We start from the raw sequence: 22189 nt of genomic DNA, 5'->3' as shown, positions 1-22189 counted from the left end.
TTATTTTTGAAAATACTTCATTTTGAAAATACTTTACATATACTCCATCTTAACTGAGAATAAATTAAAACTATTATTTCTATCCTTAATTTTCTGACCCATGATTGCAAAGTTATTTTTCATACTCCCCTCCCCCAAAAAAACTAAAGAGAAACAAACTACTAAATACAGCAATTCTCTCCTTTACTTTCTATAATATGGTTACATTATTACTTTCATAATTTTTAAAAATTGAGGAAAAACACTTCTACAATTCAGTTTTTGTAACACAAATTAGTTTTTGGACAAGCGTAGTATAATTTAAGTCTAATCTTTCTTGAAAGTCAAAACGATGTTGTTGTTGTTTTTTTGAGACGGAGTCTCACTCTGTTGTCCAGGCTGGAGTGTAGTGGCGTGATCTCGGCTCACTGCAACCTCCGCCTTGCAGGTTCAAGCGATTCTCCTGCCTCATCCTCCTGAATAGCTGGGACTACAGGCGTGTGCCACCATGGCCGGCTAATTTTTGTATTTTTTGGTAGAGACGGGGGTTCGCTATGTTAGCCAAGCTGGTCTCGAACTCCTGACCGCAAGTGATCTGCCCACCTCGGCCTCCTGAAATGCTGGGATTACAGGTGTGAGCCACTCCACCCTGCCAAAATGATGTTCTCAATTGGGACAATTTAGCATTTTTTTGTGATTGGGATGCCTGATTTAATTTCCTCAGTTTTAAATGTATGGAGTTGGCAATGTGATAGCTAATAGTATTTCCAAATTCTATAGATTATTCTGTTAAAGGTTCTATTTCTCCCCCACCAGTCACTTAAAAATCCAAACAACAATACAACCTGACTACAGGAGTACTTTATTGTAAATGTACAGTTCTTACAGTAGAAAGAACAATATGAAGATGTGGGCTCTAGTCACTGTTGCGTTACTAAGTTTCTATCTGTTACCTAGAATAAGTCATCTTTTAAGGTCTCAGATTTTTCCCACTATGAAATGAGAGACAATTACTGTAACATTCTACCTTTCAGGGTCTAAAATTCTGTAGTTCTACTTTACATTAAAACTAATATAAAACTGATCTGATTGTCAAAATATTTGAAGACACAGATAATTGTTTTAAAGTAACAAAAAATTTTATGACACGAATTGTGCTAAGAAAACATAATTCATGCAATTCAGATCTACAATACAGATAAATAAGGAGAAAACAGTCAATTTCAAAGAGATTCTCCAATTTCAAAACAATTTACTAAGAAGTTTTACATAACAAAATATGGTTCAAAATTTCAACTTACATGTAACTTTTTAGAAACAGAAACAAAGATGATTCTCAAATATCTGGACTGAATAATTCTATGTCAAAATCAGGTAATACTTGTATCCTTAAAATAAAAACCTTCATCATAAAGAAAAAAGCCCTGCTTTTCCCTTAGCTAATTTAGTATGTGACAGCTTTAAAATCATTTGGTTTATGATAAACTTGTACAGACCACTTATACCGTCACCATCAACCACTGTATCAAATACTTAAGAAATGGAAAACAAAAACATACCAGTATTAAAGAGACGAATCATACACTCATGAAGCCAGGGATGACTAGAATCAATAGCAAATGCCCTCTTTACTGATTGTAGCATCAAAAGAAACTTTTCTATAAAAAGAGAAAGTAAGATATATTTTGATCATTGGATAAGAGGCCTCCTTTGGAGGGCCAAGACTTCACAAATAGAAAAAGTAAATTTAGAGTCGATCACATCAGAACCACAAACATATGATTGAGGCAAACAATTTTCCTCAAATTTAGCAACATTAGTTAATATTTTTCACATAACATTAAGAAAAAACCTTTTGTGAAATGTAGAAAATTTAGGTGGCGTTTAGCAATATTTAAACTAATGACATATAAGCAAAGAAAATTTGAAGTGCCTTCATTTCCTAACTTCCTTTATTTCAAAATAAAGCAAGCTTTCCCACTAATTAGAAAATTTCATTGTGTATATTGGAAGGTATTCTTTTATTTTGTGACATGTGAAACAGCTTCCCTTCTGTTTGACTGTTCCTCTCCTGTCAATCTGTGACTCCTTTCTCCTCTAAAGGTAGAATAGTTACCAAGGTTATCTTTTCAGTCATTCTCTGATCTTTCCCTATGCTATCCCCACTCCCATTCCCTGTATTTCCCAAGATTCAGTAGTATCTCCACCTGTTAAATGGAAATTTGCACTTGAATACTCAGTCCACTTCCAAGTTTTATCTATAACCAACCTCTTTGATAAGACTTTCCTAATTTGGTACCATTTTCCCAATGTCAAAGTTCAAAACCCCAGTCTCTTCTCCTAATGCTCTTTCCCTTGTCCCCAATACTAAAAAAGCCAAAAATACTGCCATGCCTTTGTCATTACCAATTTCGCACAACTGCAGTGGATTCCAAATGCTGGGGTCCTTTAGAGGTTAGGACACAGCCAAGAAGCCAACTGAATGGGGCTTTAGATTGCCCTTCCCTACTTTAAGCAGAGCAGCTTTTGAATTTTATACTTTGGGGTTCCATTTAAGAATTTTTTAAAAGTGGGAGTTGTATTAACTGTTAAAGTTTGAAAATTATTGGACTATTTATTAAACTTATTTTCCACGTTATAATAATTGTGGGAAGTAGAAAATACAGTAAATATTTTAATCACTCAAAATCTATCAAGACACAATCTGTTATCTTTTGATCTATTTCTTTCCAGCCCCTTCTATATTACATACCTATGTAAATATATTAATAAAATTTCAATTTATAGGTAGTTCTGTATCCTATTTTGAAATAATATAGCAACTTTTCCCCAACATCATTTACTTTTGATAAACATGACCTTTTTTTTTTTTGAGATGGAGTTTGATTCTTGTTTCCCAGGCTGGAGTGCAATGGCGTGATCTAGGCTCACCACAACCTCTGCCTCCCGGGTTCAAGCGATTCTCCTGCCTCAGCCTCCTGAGTAGCTGGGATTACAGGCATGTGCCACCACACCTGGCTAATTTTTTGTATTTTTAGTAGAGACGGGGTTTCTCCATGTTGGTCAGGCTGGTGTCAAACTCCCGACCTCAGGTGATCCACCTGCCTCGGCCTCCCAAAATGCTGGGATTACAGTCATGAGCTGCTGCGCCTGGCCAAACATGACTTTTTAAATGGATACTCATATAGAGAAGTACCATGTTATTCAATTTCCTTTAGTAGATATACTGTTTAGAGCAACAACCTTCTCTATGATTTTATTAAACAGTTTCTCTTTCCTTTAATATGCATCACCTTTGCGACAAACTCTTTTTTCAATTAACCACTTGGAAAATATTAACTCAGTACTCTAAAATCTTATTATCTACTACATATATATTCTAAGCATTCTAAACCTGGAAACCAAGACCCTTCATTCATCTTTTACCTGCTCCAGGCAATTCAGACAACCTCAACATTATTTACACACTCCTATGTTTTCTTAACAGATACTCTTGCCTTCTATGTATCTTTTCCTTTAGAAATATAATCTATCCTTCAAGATCCAGGCTCAAAATTTTATCTTCTATTTATAACAATAGCTAATAATAGCTAACATTTATTTAATGCTTACTATGTACCAGGTACTAGGTCTAAGCTCTGTGTATTAACTAATTTTATCCACATGATCAATTCTTTGAACCACATACATGGTAATTACATCTGACCTGAATCCTAGTTATGTTATGTACATCTATCATTGATTCTAATATCCTAAAAGAAGTGATTATATCATTATATCTCCCTACACATTCTGTTCATAGCAGGCATTTCTGTGAGAAAGCTGCGTTGGCATTTGCTAAATAATCGTACAGTGGTAAGGCTATCAGAGGTGGGTGACTATACCTAAGAAATACAGTGATCAGTTTTGTCAGGGCCACTGTACCCTAATTGCCTACCTTTCCTAAAGTAAATCTCAAAGGCAAAAAGATGAGTCTCTATCTTGTTCTTCACCAAGTTCTTCAACGGTGTTAAAAATTTAATAGCTTCTTCCAATGGAGTTTCAACCTAACAAAAATAAAAGATATTATACAAATGAAAGTAAGGTTCTTGGGGAATGTGATTTTATTCTACTAAAAATTCTTATTTTTAAAAAATAAAATCACTTACCAGTCACCCAGAAAAACACTGTCATATTTTAACCTCCTATAACCTAAACAAAGGGGATTTTGAATTCTAGAATTCTTAACTGATTTTTAACCCTAGATACTTTATTATTGCTGGATAGAAACTATCCAAAAAGAAGGAAGTAGATAAAATAGAACCAGAGAAAGAAAGACGAAAGAGAAACAGGTCAGATAGCCAAGGGGAAGAAAGAAGAGATGTGAACTAGGACAGGAGAAGTACAAAGGAGACTACAGAGACCATGACAGAATGAGTGAATGTTCTTTATAATTCAAACAAAGTGAAGTATAATCAAGCTACTCAAAATACTACACTATCCATTCTGTCTTGCTTTGTTCTATAAATTCTACAGGAATTCATATTTATTCAAATGACATATTAATGGTGAGGTGGCATTTTAAAATATTAATATTTATAGAACTGTGTTCCTACCAATTTTTATTAATTACATAAATGTCATAGTAATTATATACTTGCAATCATTACTAGGCAGGTATAATGCAATTGTGCTACTATTCTACTCCTGGACTGAATATTAAGACAAGACTATTCCCTGTCTTATCTCAGGTAGGGCTGGAGACCACCACCATATTTATCAGAAGGGCACTAAACATCTGGATTCTATATTTGCTTTCTCTCATCACAGACGCAGTAACAATTTACCCTAATGGAAAATGAATTTGCCACATCTGGTCAACGTGCCTCTGTCAGTAGAGTAATTGTGATTTCACCAAAACAGCTTCTGGGCAAGAAAATTGTTTCACTGCATTTAAAAAAGAAAAGAAAAGAAAAGAAAAGCAGTGAAGTGAATTCTATGGGATTCACCACGTCCTAGTGTGTAAAGCAGAAGGCCTTACAGGACAATAAAATAACCCATTAAAAGCCCAGCTCCAGTGCCAGAATGTTTTCTTTTGAAGGATACATGTTCTAAACCAGAACCAGAAATTAATATATGGCTCTGCCACTCTAATAACTGTGGATTCAGGAACCAAGAGATAGAGGAGAAAATAAAGGCCCTCATAGGTACAACTTCCCCACACATTTGTACATATTTTACTTCTTGCTCCCATGACTCCATATTCTACTATACAGGAATTTCTGGTACAAGGGGAGAAATAGTTGTATCAGAGAAAGGCAGAGAACTGGAAACCAAACCTGCCACCTAGCTGTATCATGCCTTTCATGCCTCTAGGGTACAGACTGAAATGAGGGTCAGTGTATTGACCAGGGTAATTTACTATCAGAGAGATATGGCTGCTATTACAAAGGGAAACAAGGACTATAGGGCAGGTAAATCAATACAAGTATTTATATTTAGTTAAATCAAGTACTCGAACTTGGAGAGAGGAAACAGAGAAATTAATTCTGTCTCCGACTTTAATAAACAAGAACATATTCCCCCAAAGGAGATCTGGGTTGGGTTTGATATTCTGATAGGTAGTCTCAGTCTCTGTTTACTTCTCATAGGTAAGATTTTGTCAGGGTAAATCTGAGTGTTTAAATATACGTAGATAACCACAAGAAATCTACACTCTATATTTACTCATACATCGTGCAGAACAAGGTTTTATATATACATGGAATCATGTAATCAGAAATGCAAGTCTAAAATCAGTATTTCAGGAAAAAAAAGTCAAAATATCCCTTGAAAATCCTTTAAGCTGAAGACAGGCAGATATAAAAATATAAATACTTTGTATTACGTGTATGAAAACCATGTTTTCAATACCAAATTGACAATCACCACAGCAAGATGTTCACACCAAGATAAGCACACAAGAACTGAAATGGACTGTGACAGTCATGCCTCCCATCTCATACTCAGTTGGGGTCCAGTGTTCACTGAGGGAAATACTGGATAGAATTAACCATCATTATGCATATTATTCTTTGTCTCCCTTAAAGAAAAAAGTACATCCAGTCATGAAGAGTTGAGTTCACTTAGGTTAAATGCATGTAGGATGAGACTGCACTGCACTTAATGGGCAATTTAAGACACTTCCAAGGGCAATTTTAATCATATGCAATTTTTAAATTTATAAACTGACTTGAAATCTAATCCTCATATTAAGATATGTTGTAAAGGAGTATATGTCTCTAGCATAGCAACTCCCAGCACAGCAACAAAAAGTTTAAAATGATACAACTTTTTAAAGAAAGACTACTGTACTAAGGAATCATAGCCTTTGGAAGGAAAAGTATATATACAACAGGAAAAAAAATGCTAGGCTGGGCGTGGTGGCTCACACCTGTAATCCCAGCACTTTGGGAGGCTAAGGTGGGCATATCACTTCAAGTCAGGAGTTCAAGACCAGCCTGGCCAACATGGTGAAACTCCATCTCTACTAAAAATACGAAACAAAACAAATAGTGGGTGTGGTGGTATGTGCCTGTAATCCCAGCTACTGGGGAAGCTGAGGCAGGAGAATCTCTTGAACCTGGGAGGCGGAGTGTTGCAGTGAGCTGAGATCATGCTACTGCACTCCAGCCTGGGTGACAGAGTGAGATTCCATCTCCAAAAAAAAAAAAAAAAAAGCAAACAAACAAACCAACAAAATGCTGAGTGAAGGCAAGGAGGAAGATAGGATGAGTGGTACAAAAGGGAATTCATAAATACCAACTAATGCCTCATGGTAAGTTGGAGAAACAAGTGATACAGCTTCTGCCAAGACCTGAGATTTATACTCAAGTTCACTGAATACTGACCTTACTAATTCCCATTTTCCTTTTCTCCTTTACTGGAATTACTGCTTATTTATTAATGCTTTGATTTTATTTTATATAGTCATGTGCTACATAATGATGTTTTGGTCAACAATGAACTGCATAAGTGGTCCCATAAGATTATAATGCCCTATTTTTAGGGCATTTTAGAAACACAATTACTTACCATGTATCACAATTGCCTATAGTATTCAGTATAGTAACATGCTATACAGGTTTGTAGCCTAGAAGCAATCAGCTATACCATATAGCCTAAGTGTGTAGCAGACTTTACCATCTAGGTTTGTGTACATACACCCTATGATGTTCGCACAACAATAAAATCACCCAAGCCAGGTGTGGTAGCTCACACCTGTAATCCCAGCACTTTGGGAGGCTGAGGTGGGTGGATCCCTTGAGCCCAAGAGTTTGAGACCAGCCTGGGCAACATGGTAGAATCTCATTGCCATAAAAATAAATTAGCCAGGCGTGGTGGTGGGCACCTGTAGTGCCAGCTACTCTGGAGGCTGAGGTTAGGATCACTTGAGGCCAGGAGGCAGAGGCTGCAGTGAGCCAAGATCATGCCACTGCACTCTAGTCTGGGTGACAGAGCAAGACCCTGTCTCAAAAGAAAACAAAAAAACAAAACAAAGCAACAAAATCACCCAAGCATGCATTTGTCAGAATGTATCCCTGTTAAATGACACATGACTGAATATTATCCTGAACTGGTGACACTAAATTTGCCATTTACCACATAGAAGAAAGCTGAAATACAGAATCACCAAAAAAAGGGGGGGTTGAAGGGCAGGGGAGATACTATATACTGCAGAACCAGACTTGGCAGGCGGCTTTTAAAATAACCTACAAAGCCACTCCTAATTATGATGGCTTGGTATAATTTGATGTTGTTACCACATTTGGAAATCTTGGTAAGTATAGATGCTTTTAGACAGGGGCATCTTGGAGGAAGTTAGCTGAGGAAGAAAAAGGTCTTATGTACCTAACAGGTAAGAATAATATGTACTGAGGAGCAGCCCATGAAAAAGGGTACCTTGCACTAAGCTTCTTCCAAACAAAGCAGTCAGAAGCACCGTTTGTAGCCATTACTTTGTTCTCAGACTCTACAATCGTGGCTACAAATAATTAGACCACAGGTTGTTATCTGGCTTGAAGGCAATTATGACACCCTCGACCCAAGGAAAACGTAACAGTCTTTAAGGAAACCTAGTACAAGAATTCTGCTCTGCAGGTGTACTCTTTATTAAACAGTAACTAAATAATCAAAAGAGATCCTCTCCTTAAGAAATACATGGGCCAGGCGCAGTGGCTCACGCCTGTAATCCCAGCACTTTGGGAGGCTGAGGCAGGAGGATCACGAGGTCAGGAGATGGAGACCATCCTAGCTAACACAGTGAAACCCCGTCTCTACTAAAAATACAAAAAAATTAGCCGGGCATGGTGGCGGGCGCCTGTAGTCCCAGCTACTTGGGAGGCTGAGGCAGGAGAATGGCATGAACCTGGGAGGCGGAGCTTGCAGTGAGCCGAGATCGCGCCACTGCACTCCAGCCTGGGTGACAGAGCAAGACTCCACCTCAAACAAACAAACAAACAAACAAAAAAGAAATACATGAAAACATGAAAAGTTATAATGAAAAATGTCATTAAGGAAAGTCATGGGATAAAGGGAAAAGTAAGTAGACAAAGTGATGATGGCAGCAGGCAGGCAGTGAAGGTGGTAAAAGTAGTAGTAATAAAGAAAGTGGGGGCATAAAGATGGAAGGTCTAAAGTTTAAGTTCTATGCCCTGAATGACTGAAATTCTCTGAGGCCTGAAAGGTCCATTTTCTGTGCTTTCTTGCTTCCCTGTGCAGTCTTCCAATAAATTCCCAACAATAAAAAGGTATTGTGTTTGTTCCTAGCAGGTATACAATTATTTGTAAAAACATGTCAATAAATCCTTGTAGAATCCAACTGGATTTTTCTATATTTCGTGTGTGTGTGTGTGTGTGTGTGTGTGCTATTTTTCTTTTTTTTTTTTTTAAGAGACAGAGTCTTGCTATGTCTCCCAGGCTGGAGTACAATGGCTATTCGCAGGCATGATCATAGCTCACAGTGTACTGCAGTCTCGAACTCCTAGATTCAAGTGATCCTCCCACCTCAGCCTCCTACATAGTTGGAACTATAGGCACATGGCTATATTTCTCATAGCAATATCACTATGTCTACGTGATACTACTGTCCACCTGCTCTGGTGGACAGAATTCAAAACATATTCTCCAACTCTATTTGTTTGGCATTATAATTTTCCTTGGTTATAAAGCAATCAGGGAAATGATTTTGAGCCTTTCCTTACTAGTGAGGCTAAAATTAAAGTCTGGGGCGACTGCTTCCTATATTGCTTTAACATAACAAATTATGCAATTATTTTCATACAAAGCAGGGAGATGTCTAGGGTCAAAAGAAAGGACAAAGGAATGTTATTAATCAAAATGGTTCATGTGACAATGAGTATCTTGGTTTCAGCTTAATGGTTAAAACCAGCAGGTCAGATTTTGGCCTAGGGAAAATATTTACAGCCTTAGGCTAGAAAAGAAATAATGTAAACTGACAACAGAGGTAAATGGGAGATACACGTATAGTCCTCAGTTTATAACAAACTCAATTTAGCCTAGACATAAAAACTTGCATGTTACCACTGTAACAGACATTAGACGCTTTACATATGTATTTTCTCCAGTCCTAAATAAGGATTTTCTTAGTTCCATTTTATAGATGAGAAAACCATCAGAGAGGTTAGACAAAGTGTCCAAGGGCACACAGTGAAAATATAAGAGCTAATATCTGGACCCAGATCAGAATGACTCAAAAGCCAAAATTTTTTCCACCATACTATACTACATGACTTTGGAACAGGATCATTATTTCAAGTTTTAAACATGAAACACGATCAGAAACAAAATATTAAAGAAAGAATACTAAAAAATAAAATAATTTTTGGCTCTAAAACCTATAATCACATAAGGTTATATACTGTCAAATAAGACAGTATAAAAATGACAACAGCTGGTCATAAAATGTCACTCAATTGTGCTAAACACTATTATTAAGTACCTTGGCCAGTTTCTCTGGAATAAGTTCTTCTTTTGGACCTCCTATCTCCTCATCATCATCATCCTTCTTCTTTTTCTGATTTCTCTGCTGCTTTTCTTTTTCTGCATTTTTTTTCTCTTCTTCTATCTGGGCTTTCTTTTGAGCTCTTCTTTGTTTATTACGTAGCTTCTTTAGCTCTTTGTCAGACATGTTTGCTGCAGGCAATAAGTTAATTAATAAAATTAACAAGCATGTTAATCAGATTAGTAATTTTAAGTATTATTTGATCCTACCAAACTTCCATTAAAAAATATTGCATGAGGCTGGGCATGGCGTCTCATGCCTATAATCCCAGCACTTTGGGAGGCTGAGGTGGGCAGATGACCTGAGGTCAGGAGTTCGAGACCAGCCTGGTCAACATGGTGAAACCCTGTCTCTACTAAAAATACAAAAATTAGCTGGGCGTGGTGGTATGCACCTGTAATCCCTGCTACTCAGGAGGCTGAGGCAGCATAATTGCTTGAACCCAGGAGGCAGAGGCTGCAGTGAACCAAGATCACACCACTACACTCCAGCCTAGGAAACAAGAGCGAAACTCTGTCTCAAAAAACAAATTAAAAAAAAATTACATGGTATGGATGTAAATGTCCCCATATGTACGTAGCCTTTTCTTTTTTTTTTTTTTTTTTTGAGACGGAGTCTCACTCTGTCACCCATGCTGGAGTGCAGTGGCGAGATCTCAGCTTACTGCAACCTCTGCTTCCCAGGTTCAAGCAATTCTCCTGCCTCAGCCTCCCAAGTAGCTGGGACTACAGGCATGTGCCACCACGCCCGGCTGATTTTTGTATTTTTAGTAGAGACGGGGTTTCACCATGTTGGTCAGGCTGGTCTCAAACTCCTGACCTCCTGATCCACCTGCCTCGGCCTCCCAAAGTGCTGAGATTACAGGCATGAGTCACCACACCCAGCAGTACCTAGCCTTTTAATGGTTCAACATCAGATAGCAAACAACGGAACCACTTCAGAAAACTTTCTTGAAACCATATGGGATATGCATGTAAACAAATGATCACAGCAAAACATACAAGTTAAACAGCAATATTAAACTATTTGCAATCTATGAATATAACAAGCTGTTGCTTATCTCTATGGCTTCAGAGGACTATGCTCGCTTAGTTATGCCTCCTCTAACCTGGCCAAACAATTATTCATTCTGTCTGTGCTGCCACTATGGCTAATATATTTTGCTTGACACAATAGTTTGTTTATACAGCTGTCTCTCTTTTAAGCTATGAGCTCTTTGGTAAAGGAGATCCTGTCTAATTTGTAACCTTATTTTCAGGGCCTAGCAGCATGCCGAAACAGACAGACAACACTCAAATATTTGTTAACACAATAAATGAATAACTCTATAGTAAATTAAAAATTTAATATTGAAAATTAACAATATCCCTAGAAGTATAAACTATTGACTGTCTCAAAAGACTGGAAATCACTGACAAATATGCTATAATATAGTGAAATATTTATATTGTTTTGATTTCAAGGAACAAATGTGAAAGCTAAAGGCTCATCCAGTATTTATTTGGATAACATCTGTTAATATAGAGAAATGAAAAAAGTCATTCCAAAATACACTACCACTGTGGTGATTTCAAAATATGCCCACAAGTTCTTCCTTTAAAAAGGCAGGACCCCCCTCCCCACCCCCGCCACCTCAAACGTGGGCTATATTTAGTGACTCATGTGTAAGGAGTAACATGTACTATACACCAAGGTATGTAACATTAATATTAGGACATAAATGGACTATAGGTTCCTCCTTGCTTTCTCTTGGATCATTCAGAGGAAACCAGCTCCTGTCTTATGAGAAAACTCAATCTTATGGAAAGACCAATGTATGGCCAAGAACTGATGCCTCTGGCCATGAGAGTAAGCCATCATGGAAGGAGATCCTCCAAGCCAAGCCGATCCTTCAGATGCTCCAGCTGGCAACTTTTTAAATTTTAAAATATAAATAGAGACAGGGTCTCACTACGTTGACGAGGCTGGTCTCGAACTCCTAGACTCAAGCAACCACCCGCCTCAGCTTCCCAAAGCATTAGGACTACAGGCATGAACCACCGTGCCCAGCCAACATCTTAACTTCAGCTGCCTGAGAGACCTAGAGTCTTCAGAAACATACAGCTAAGTGACTTCTGAATTCTTGACACATAGTAACAGTCAGATAATAAACGGTTGCTATTGAAAGCTGCTATGTTTTTGAGTAATTTGTTTTGCAGCAATAGATAAACAACATAGATTTTGGTACTTGGACATGAGATACTGCTGTAACAAAAACCTAAAATGTGGGAGTAACTTTGGAGCCAGGGAGTTGCAAAAGGTGGACAGACTTTGAGTAGGGCTTTAGTGGAAGTTTGAAGAGCCTTGGACTATTCATAGAAGTCTAGACTTTGAGGAGGCTGCAGGTGAGCCCTTAAAATGAAGTGAAGGATATGTTATAGCCACAGAGTAGCAGAAAGTTTAGCAACAGTGTTATAAAATGTGTCAAATGAACTCAGTGAGCTAACTAACTAACTGAAGGGATTTTCAGGCAAAGTGCCCAGGAAAAATGTAAGAGGACAAAGAAACTAAAGAAAAGAGACAGGGGCTTGATGGTTTTGAAAACTCTCAGTCTCTCCAGAAATGGCTTGCTGGGCAAAGATCAAAAAATATGTCAAGAGGGAAGGCAAAGGGGCTTGGCATTACAATCTTTTGTTACTCAGAATATGGTGGTGCCTCACTATTTAGTCTGAAGAAAGGCTCTCTAAAAAATTGAAGAGTATGACTCACAGATTCGCTCAAACAATAAAACTTCTAAGAACTTAAAGGTGTTCTCCCCTCCATAGAAGCTCAAGTATACGTGGATTCCAATAAGACTCACAAAAGATTCATGATGTTTATTCTATGGGCAGAAATAGTAAATCTGGAAGGAAAAGAACGACAGCACAAAATGAAAAGAGGTCTTTAGACTCTCAACGTTTTACTGGTCAGAATACTGAAAAACTACTCAGTTGCAAACAACTGTTAACTTCCAAAAGAAAAAAAGGGTAATTCAGAAAGTGGAACCAGGAACTCAGAGGGCAGGGCCAAAAGCCACAGAAAATTATTCCAGTCTTGGGTCCTCATCAAAGAACTATTAAGCCATGCCCCACTGGACTTGAGGATGGACGTGGTAACTCCTGTGTGTCTCCTAATAATGTCTACAGTGGTCATCCTATGCCTGTCTCATTTTATATTGGGTGTGTAGTTGATAAATAACTTGTAATTTTAGTTAACAGGATTTCATATTAAAAGAACTATAATTGAAAAGCCACACTTAAGGTTAAAAATAAAAATAAAAAACTATACTCAAGGAGCTGCTTCAGCACCTGTACCTGATTTACATGACAAGATTCTGAACTTTAAGCTAATGTTACAATGGGATAGACTTCTGAAGGCCTTGAAATGGCTAACTATATTTTGCATATAAGAATAATGTAAGCTGGGCGTGGTGGCTCATGCCTGTAATCCCAGCACTTTGGGAGGCCAAGGCAAGAGGATCACTTCAGCTCAGGACTTTGAGAACAGCCTGGGCAACATAGCAAGACCCCACCTCTACAAAGAATTTTTAAATTAGTTGGGCATGGTGGCATGTGCCTGTAGTCCTACCTACGTGGCAGGCTGAGGCTGGGGGACTGGCTGAGCCCAGGAGTTTGAGGCTGCAATGAGCTATGACTGAGTCTCTGCACTCCAGCCTGGAAGACAGAGTGAGACCCTGTCTCAAAAAAAAAAACAAAAAACAAAAAAACCAAAAATGATAATGTAAATAATTTGTAACCAAAATGCAGATCACGGCAGTTAAAATTATGTCTACAAATTCTTCAATTGTCCTCCCCTCAAATATAGGTTGTGCTTGGTGACTCTTTTCTGACCAATTAGAATGTGAAAGAAGTAATGGTGTGATGTCAGGAGAACAGAACATTAAAAAGGTGTTGCAGCTTCTTCCTTTCTCTGTCATCATTAGCTACCATGTCTTCAGAAACTTTAGAAACTCTACGGAGAGACTAAGAACTAAGGTCTCACGCCAACAGCCAGGTTGAGTAAGCCATCTAGGAAATGGATCCCTTCAGTCCTAGCCAAGCCTTCCAATGATGGCAGGCCCATCCAAAATCTCAACTACAACTTCCTAAGAGACCCTGAGTCAGAGTCACTTAGACACTTCTGAATTCCTGACCCAAAAAAAGGGTTATTTTAAGCTGCTAAATTTAGGGATTAATTTATGATGCAGCAATAGATAACATAAAGCCAATGAAAACAAATGCATTATTTGTTTATCTTTCTCCTAGTGAAGAATCTCTTAATACTAAAAACAAAACGCAAAAAAAAAAATTCTAATAGAGACCAAAAAATTACATTCTGGAAACACAAAACTATAAATGGATGGCAACATAAGCACTGACCTTTTTAACAACTGGTAAAATAAATGCTACCACTTGTAGCCTTGCTACATGATAGATATAATGCATACCTTATATTTTTTCTCTCTTTCTTTTTTCCTTTGAAACAGGGTCTCACTCTGTCGTCCAGGCTGGAGTGTAGTGGCAAACATGGTTCACTGCAGCTCTGACTTCCAGGGCTCAAATGATCCTCCCACTCCTGCCTCCTGAGTAGCTAGAACTACAGGTGCTCACCACCATGCCTGTTGTTTGTTTGGTTGGTTGGGTTTTTTTTTGTATTTGTAGAGACAGAGTTTCACCATGTTGCCCAGGCTGGTCTCGGACTCCTGGACTCAAACGATCCACCTGCCTTGGCCTCCAAAAGTGCTGGGATTACAGGTGTGTGCCACTGCACCCAGCCCATACCCCATACATTGTATTTTATTTGATGTCCTCAACAACCTCATGAATTAGAGTATAATATTATTTTATATACGAGAAAACTGAGGTTTCAGAGGAAAATAACTCAGAGTCATGGTAAAAGGCAGAGCAAGGATGTAAATCTACTTCACTTGGACTCCAAAGTCTAGGCTTCTTCTATGCTATACTAAACTCCAGATGATTAAAAAAACAAATGTAGGCCGCATGTGGTGGCTCACACCTGTAATCCCAGCACTTTGGGAGGCCGACGTGGGTGGATCACCTGAGGTCAGGAGTTCGAGACCAGCCCGACCAACATGGAGAAACCCTGTCTCTACTAAAAATACAAAAATTAGCCAGAAGTGGTGGCAGGCGCCTGTAATCCCAGCTACTTGGGAGGCTGAGGCAGGACAATTGCTTGAAACCAGGAGGTAGAGGTTGCGGTGAGCCAAGATTGTACCATTGCACTCCAGCCTGGGTGAAAAGAGCGAAACTCCATCTCAAAAATAAACAAATAAATATTAAAATTTATCATGAAGCATTATTAGAACTACCTCTACAGAAAAAAAGGCAGCAAATACACTTTTGTTCCTACTAATCACCACTGTTTTATAACAACTCTAACCATACCAGAAGACATAAGGGGAAAAGGTATAAATATTGAAAGAAATAAAACTACTGCCATTTACAGATTAACATACTGGCCTACATAGAAAATTTTCAAAAATCAACTGAAAAATGATTCAACCTAGTATCAGAAACTTTCTGGAAGACAAGCTAATTCTACCGTGTATGCATAAGCAAAAATCTGCATGTAAAAACACGAAAATTCTAAAGACACAGTGTTAGATTGAGAAAAATGGATCATAACAACAGAAACCTATCTGTGTACTGATGTCAATACCATGTAGTTTTAATCATATCTTTAATATATGTTAGACCAAGAAACCATGCCTATGACCTACTACATTATTTTTTTCAGAATTTATCATGATAAAGGTAGCATTTGAAATCAGCGAGGAATACAAAAACCTACTCAATAAATATTACGGAGGAAATAGCAGTCTATTTTGGGGAGGAAGGGAGGTGGAAAGCCACCCTCCACCTTACAACGTATATAAAAATTAACTCCAAATGTTTAAAGAGCCAAATCTAAAAAATTGCAAAGCAGAAGTATTAGAAGAAAAACACAGAAGATATTCATAAATATATTTTAAATTTTTAAGTAGAAAAAGCCTTTCTAAGCAAGACCTAGAAGCCACAAAAAAAGACTAAATATTAAAAATTAAAACTTGTATATAATGAAAGATACTCATCTTAAAGGATAAAACCTAAGTGAAAAAAAGAAAACATATAATCCACTCCATTAAAAATCTAGAAATTGGTCAAACATAGTGGCTTATGCCTGTAATCCCAACAATTTGGGAGGCCAAGGCAGGAGAATCACTTGAGCCAAGGGGTTCAAGACAAGCCTGGGCAACACGGCAAGACCATGTCTCTACAAAAATAAATTAGCTGGGTGCAGTGGCATGCACCTGTAGTCCCAACTACTCAGGAGGCTGAGTTGAGAGGACTGCCTGAGCCCAGGAGCTCAAGGCTGCAGTGAGCTATGATCTCACTAGTGGACTCCAGACTGGGCAAAAGTATGAGATCCTGTCTCAAACAAAACAAAACAAACAAACAAACAAAATATATTAATTGTAAACTAGATATTTTGCCCAACATACAAAAATGTAAAAGAACAATAACCTTCAGAGCTGGCAATAATGTAAAATAAAAGAAAATCTCAATACCCATGTTGGTGGTAATAAAAACTGGTGAACCTTTTATCCCAAATTCTCATATCCTTCAACCCACCGATTTCCACTTCTAATAATCCATGCTAAATAAATATGCACATAATTATGTACAAGGACATTTACTATAGTACTATAATGGTGAAAAAATTCACATAGATTCCTACAGTCACTAAAATGTTAACAGTGAAAATAATAATTATGATATGCAGACATGGAGCAATACTATTAAATGGGGTAAAAAGTCTAAGTTGCAGAACACTGAGTATGATATAAACCCAATTATGGACTAAAGAAAAACAAATCAAACAAGAAACCCTGCAAAGAACCATCCTGAAATGCATGTGTATATGTACACATAGAACTCTGGAAACTAGTTGTGCATAAAGGGAATTGATCCTTTCACAGGGATAATTGCTGGAATGAAGAATGGGTGGGAGAAAAGTGAAAGGGGATCTTCATATTTGCTAAGTATACTTCTGTATTAATAGTCTCAGCTTTGAAAAGTTAATTGTGTATTATTTGTATAATTTGAAGAAGAGAAGGAGGGAGGCAGAAGAATAAAAAGAAAGAAAAACAAAAGAAGCCAGAGGGTCATAGCTCTCAACTTTAACAGTAAATTGTCCAGCAGATTCTTCTTACTGGTGTTTTCTTCTAAGTTGAAGCAACACCAACAGGTAGAAAGAGATTCAAGTGGTATCTGTACAAAGGCTTCAGTATGTGACCTTAGAAATTTCTAAACTGTCCTTAGGCAACAGGAAGTAAAACTTAACGACAAATTAGCAAAATAATTCAAAAGCTGTTTAGCAAGAAGAAGGATATAGAAAGTAGCCAATCATATCCTCAAAAAAGAAATAGGCTTAAAAGAAAAAAAAATCAAACACACTTTTTATGCCCCAATTCCTACAACATTTTTGCCATGAGTAAGTCACAAAATTTGTATTTTTCTACGTATGAGATCACTCATTCTCAGGTTCTTCCCCAAATAACTGTCTAAGAAAGACTTCTCCCTAGTCATTCCGATACCCTACTATAAAAACAGTACATTAAAAATGAGTCAAATGATAAGTCACTGTGCAATTTTCCTAGCTTTATCCCAAGCTGGTTTTTAATGTTCAAGCAATATTCATTTTTAGTAGGTTAATTATAAATTACTATTAAAAAGAGGAATAGGCTGGGAATAGTGGCTCATGCCTATAATCCCAGCACTTTAGGAGGCCAATCCCAGCACTCTGGGAGGCCGAGGTGGGCAGATCACTTGAGGTCAGGGGTTTGAGACCAGCCTGGACAACATGGTGAAACCCCATCTCCACTAAAAACACAAAATTAGCCAGGCGTGGTGTTGGGCACCTGTAATCCCAGCTACTCAGAAGGCTGCGGCAGGAGAATCGCTTGAACCTGGGAGGTTGCAGTGATCCGAGATCATGCACTGCACTCCAGCATGGGAAACAGAGCGAGACTCCATCTCAAAAAAATAACTAGTAATACTAATAGCCAACACTAATGTAGAATTATAATACTAATTATACAATTAGCAATCTAGTACCTGTGAAATAGTTAGCAATTTATAATTTTGGGTAAACCAGATATTAAATGTAAAACTCATAACATGCAAACTTCTTAAATGCCAATGAATAACTGCAAATTAAATTCTTGTTTAACTTTGGAAGCATAAAAGTAAACATTTTTCTTTTGTTGTTTAGAGAACCTTGCATAGTATCTTCCCTCGTGGTGCTCAAGACATGGAGCAATACTATTAAATGAAAAACATAATACACATAAATACACATAAACACATCAGAGCACAAGAAGAACTCTGAATATTATACCTGTATCAGCTTCGTGTTCTTTATTCTCATCTGTAAGGGGGTTGTCATGAAGCTTCAAATAGATCTCTATAGCAATTCTTGCTGCCTTGAAGTAAAATGGATGCTGTCGAAGTACATCTTCTAGTTTTAATAAGTCCACATATGATCTAAGGGTAATCTTCCTCATACAGTATGTATGAAAGTCAAACTGGTCATCAGTGATTTCTATAAAATGCTAACAAAATTATCTTTTTATTATTATACCGAAGTACAGCAATGGCTAAGAAAACTATAAAATCAAAGCATTGGAATACTTGTTACTTTGGCATGAAAAAAACTAGTAAAATTTTAAAAAAACAATTACAATTATTCAACAGGAATATTTTGCATTTCAAATAAGCAAATACAGTTAGCCATTGTCTAGCACAGGATATGGCATACTGCAGGCACAGAATCATTTGTTGAAAAAGGAAGCTTTAAAAATGTTTATTCATTATCCCTTCCTTAATTATACTTAAAGCTATCGTGACAACATCAAACATAATTTATTTACATAGTAGTGCAAGTAGACTCACATGTTAAACATTGAGTTTTTATATTTAGAATCATTTGCAAAGGATTATAAGATGTATTTGATAATTTTTTTTTGAGGATACAAATCTGAATCCTATGCAATGTGATGCTGGTATGTGGAAAAGAAATCAATTAGCAAGTAAGTCAAGCAATCAGGAACTTGATGCATTTCAACTAAGCTTTGGTATTCTATACTTGACAATATTGCAAATGTGAAATTAGTTACATAAACTATGTTTATCTGTGTAAAACACAAAAAAGAAAAACCAACCACTAGTCATGGAAATGAGTCAGACGTGAAGAGGATTAAGAAAACAATTTTATCAAACAGCATGAAATTAGATAAGCTACAGAAGAAATATTGTGAAAAGTCTTCCAACATTTATATCTTACCAAGGGTATATAGCATCATCAATAAATTCTACAATGAACAGTGTCCTAGGAGTACTTTAATCAGCTGTGTATGTACTACTAAAGCGGCAGCAGCAATTTGGAAGGTTCAAAAATCAATAAAAACATAGCCAAGATACAAAATTTCCATAAAGTTTTTTAAAAAAGAGTTCTTACCAAAAGACAATAGAGACCCTGGCTGAAAATGTAGTCTATATTTCCAGTATGAAAACTGAAAAAAGTGAATACTGATTTTAAAAAGCACCTACTATGAATTATAAAGAAATAGAAGAGAAAAAAACTATGAAATTTGTCCAAAACCATCGACAGAATAAAACAAGAAAACTTTTATGTAGAAGGTACTTACTCTCTCAATCTCATGACATTTCTTAAGTGCTTCACCAAATTTATTCATTGCTTTATAAGCCTGGGCACATTCTGTTTGGAACCACATGCACTGCATTTCATTCAAATTCTCTACCGCTGATGTTCCTTCCTATACAGAAATCAAATATTTTCAAGAACATTTTTTATCATAGACATCATTCTACCACAGAATTTTAAAAAACAAAGATGTTAAGCTGATTGGGACTCTTTCAAAAAAATTTTTAAAACATTCTTAAAGAATAGTTAACATGGGAAAACAACTGATATTCTCTAACTACTAAAAATAATTTGTAGTTTCACAGGTGATTAAACAAAAGGTCTACATAATTGAGGGTAGGGATTAATACAAGAAAAAGAACACCACCACATAGCAGGTATTCAATAAATATTAGTTCCCTTGACCCCTAAAAAATTTATCTGAACGTCCATCAATATAAACCAGTTTAAAAGTCCATTGTACAACCCTCTAAATGGGAAATCCTTTATACCAATGTTGACTCCAGTATCTTCTGATACAGTGATTTAATTAAAATCTTGGCTATGGTGTCAAAAATATTAAAGACAAACTTTGAAAAATAAGCATGTTATACAAGTATGAACTGGCTCATGTCTTCTTTATTCATAATTAAGAACACTAGCTGTACAAACCCTTGTAAACTTTGAGCACATTTCTTCAGCTTCTTTAATCAGGTTGGCTTTTAGCATGTATTTTGCACATTTGGAGTTGATAAATCTGTCTGCTGTGTCCAAGGCCTGGGCCTCATCCATCCACCTTGCAGCTTCTTTAATGTTTCCAGCATGCTTATAAGGTACAAAAGCAAAATAAACCAGTTAGCATGCTAAGTTTACTGTGCAGGTAATTCATTATCTGTTGATAAATAATTTAAAAACAAATGAAAGTAAAGGCATTCTTGTGACTCTTAGATGCTAATCAATATAAAGAAATGCATTCTTCCATAATATAAGTTCTGATTCCTTTTTCCAGCCTTCTAGAATGTAAGCTGTCTGACAGTAAAGATTTATTTTAATAGTTTTGTCTACTGTTAATATCGCCATTGCCTAAAACTGCCTGGCACATAGTAAAAATACTCAAAAATAATTGTTAAAGAATAAATAAGGCCGGGCGCTGTAGCTCATGCCTGTAATCCCAGCACTTTGGGAGGTCGAGCCGGGTGGATCACTGAGATCAGGAATTCGAGTCAAACTTGGCCAACATGGTGAAACCCCATCTCTACTAAAAATACAAAGTAAACCAACGGTGGTGGCGCATGCCTGTAATCCCAGCTACTTGGAAGGCTGAGGCAGGAGAATCACTTTAACCCAGGAGATGCAGGTTGCAGTGAGCTGAGATCATGCCACTGCACTCTAGCCTGGGTGACAGTAAGACTCCATGTCAATAAAAAAAATAATAATAATAACAGAAATTTTTTTTTTTTTTGAGATGGGAGTCTCACTCTGTCACCCAGACTAGAGTACAGTGGCACAATCTTGGCTCAATGCAACCTCTGCCTCCCGGGTTCAAGCAATTCTCCTGCCTCAGCCTCCCGAGTAGCTGGGCCTGCCACCACACTTGGCTAATTTTTTTTTAGTAGAGATGGGGTTTCACCATATTGGCCAAGCTGGTCTTGAACTCCTGACCTTGTGATCCGCCCACTTTGGCCTCCAAAAGTGCTGGGATTACAGGCATGAGCCACAGCTCCCGGCCAATACTAGAAGTCAAAACATAATTAAATGTGAAAGTCATAAAAGGCATAACCAAATCTCTACGCTAAAGGAACCATGGAAACATTACTGATTAGGACCATTAGTAGACATTCCCCAATGTTCCTCATTCTAAGTTACCTAACTAGTCCATCTGGCAAAGCTTCAAAACTAATGAGCCATAATCTAGTTTTAAAAAGTGCTTCTTGGCACATGTATACCTATGTAACAAACCTGCACGTTGTGCACATGTACCCTAGAACTTAAAAGTATAATTTTTTTAAAAAATCTAAAAATAAAAAAATTAATTAAAAAAAATAAAAAATAAAAAGTGCTTCTTTAGCCGGGTGCAGGGGCTCATGCCTATAGTCTCAGCACTTTGGGAGGCCAAAACAGGCGGATCACTTTAGGCCAGGAGTTCGAGACCACCCTAGCCAACATGGAGAAACTCCATCTCTACAAATAATACAAAAATTAGCTGGGTATGGTGGTGCATGCCTATAATCCCAGCTACCACTCCGGAGGCTGAGGCATGAGAATTGCTTCAACCCGGGAGGCAGACATTGCAGGGAGCTGAGATCGCGCCACTGCACCCCAGCCTGGGTGACGCAGTGAGACTCTTTCTCTCTCTCAAAAAAAACAAAAAAACAAAAAAACAAAAACAAAAACAAAAAAACTTCTTAAATATTACTTAATTTCATTATTTTCTTGCTAAACAAA

The 22189-nt window shown here is 37.2% G+C and overlaps 1 protein-coding gene across 2 annotated transcripts in view; it reads right to left on the bottom strand.

Annotated features, from left to right (window-relative positions):
- The window catches only part of NAA15 (N-alpha-acetyltransferase 15, NatA auxiliary subunit), an 88368-nt gene that overhangs the window by 10225 nt on the left and 55954 nt on the right, over positions 1-22189 (bottom strand). For both annotated transcript variants that reach the window (XM_008974114.4, XM_003820670.6), the window contains exons 12-17: positions 20417-20569; positions 19749-19877; positions 18440-18653; positions 9959-10152; positions 3917-4025; positions 1539-1637 (exon numbers count right to left, since the gene is read on the bottom strand). In XM_008974114.4, the coding sequence (XP_008972362.1) occupies positions 1539-1637; positions 3917-4025; positions 9959-10152; positions 18440-18653; positions 19749-19877; positions 20417-20569 (898 nt within the window). The remainder of the gene's footprint in view (positions 1-1538; positions 1638-3916; positions 4026-9958; positions 10153-18439; positions 18654-19748; positions 19878-20416; positions 20570-22189) is intronic.

The sequence above is a fragment of the Pan paniscus genome, chromosome 3 (assembly GCF_029289425.2).
Source record: "Pan paniscus chromosome 3, NHGRI_mPanPan1-v2.0_pri, whole genome shotgun sequence".
NCBI classification, from domain to species: domain Eukaryota; kingdom Metazoa; phylum Chordata; class Mammalia; order Primates; family Hominidae; genus Pan; species Pan paniscus.
This window is presented reverse-complemented; position numbering and strand designations above follow the sequence as displayed.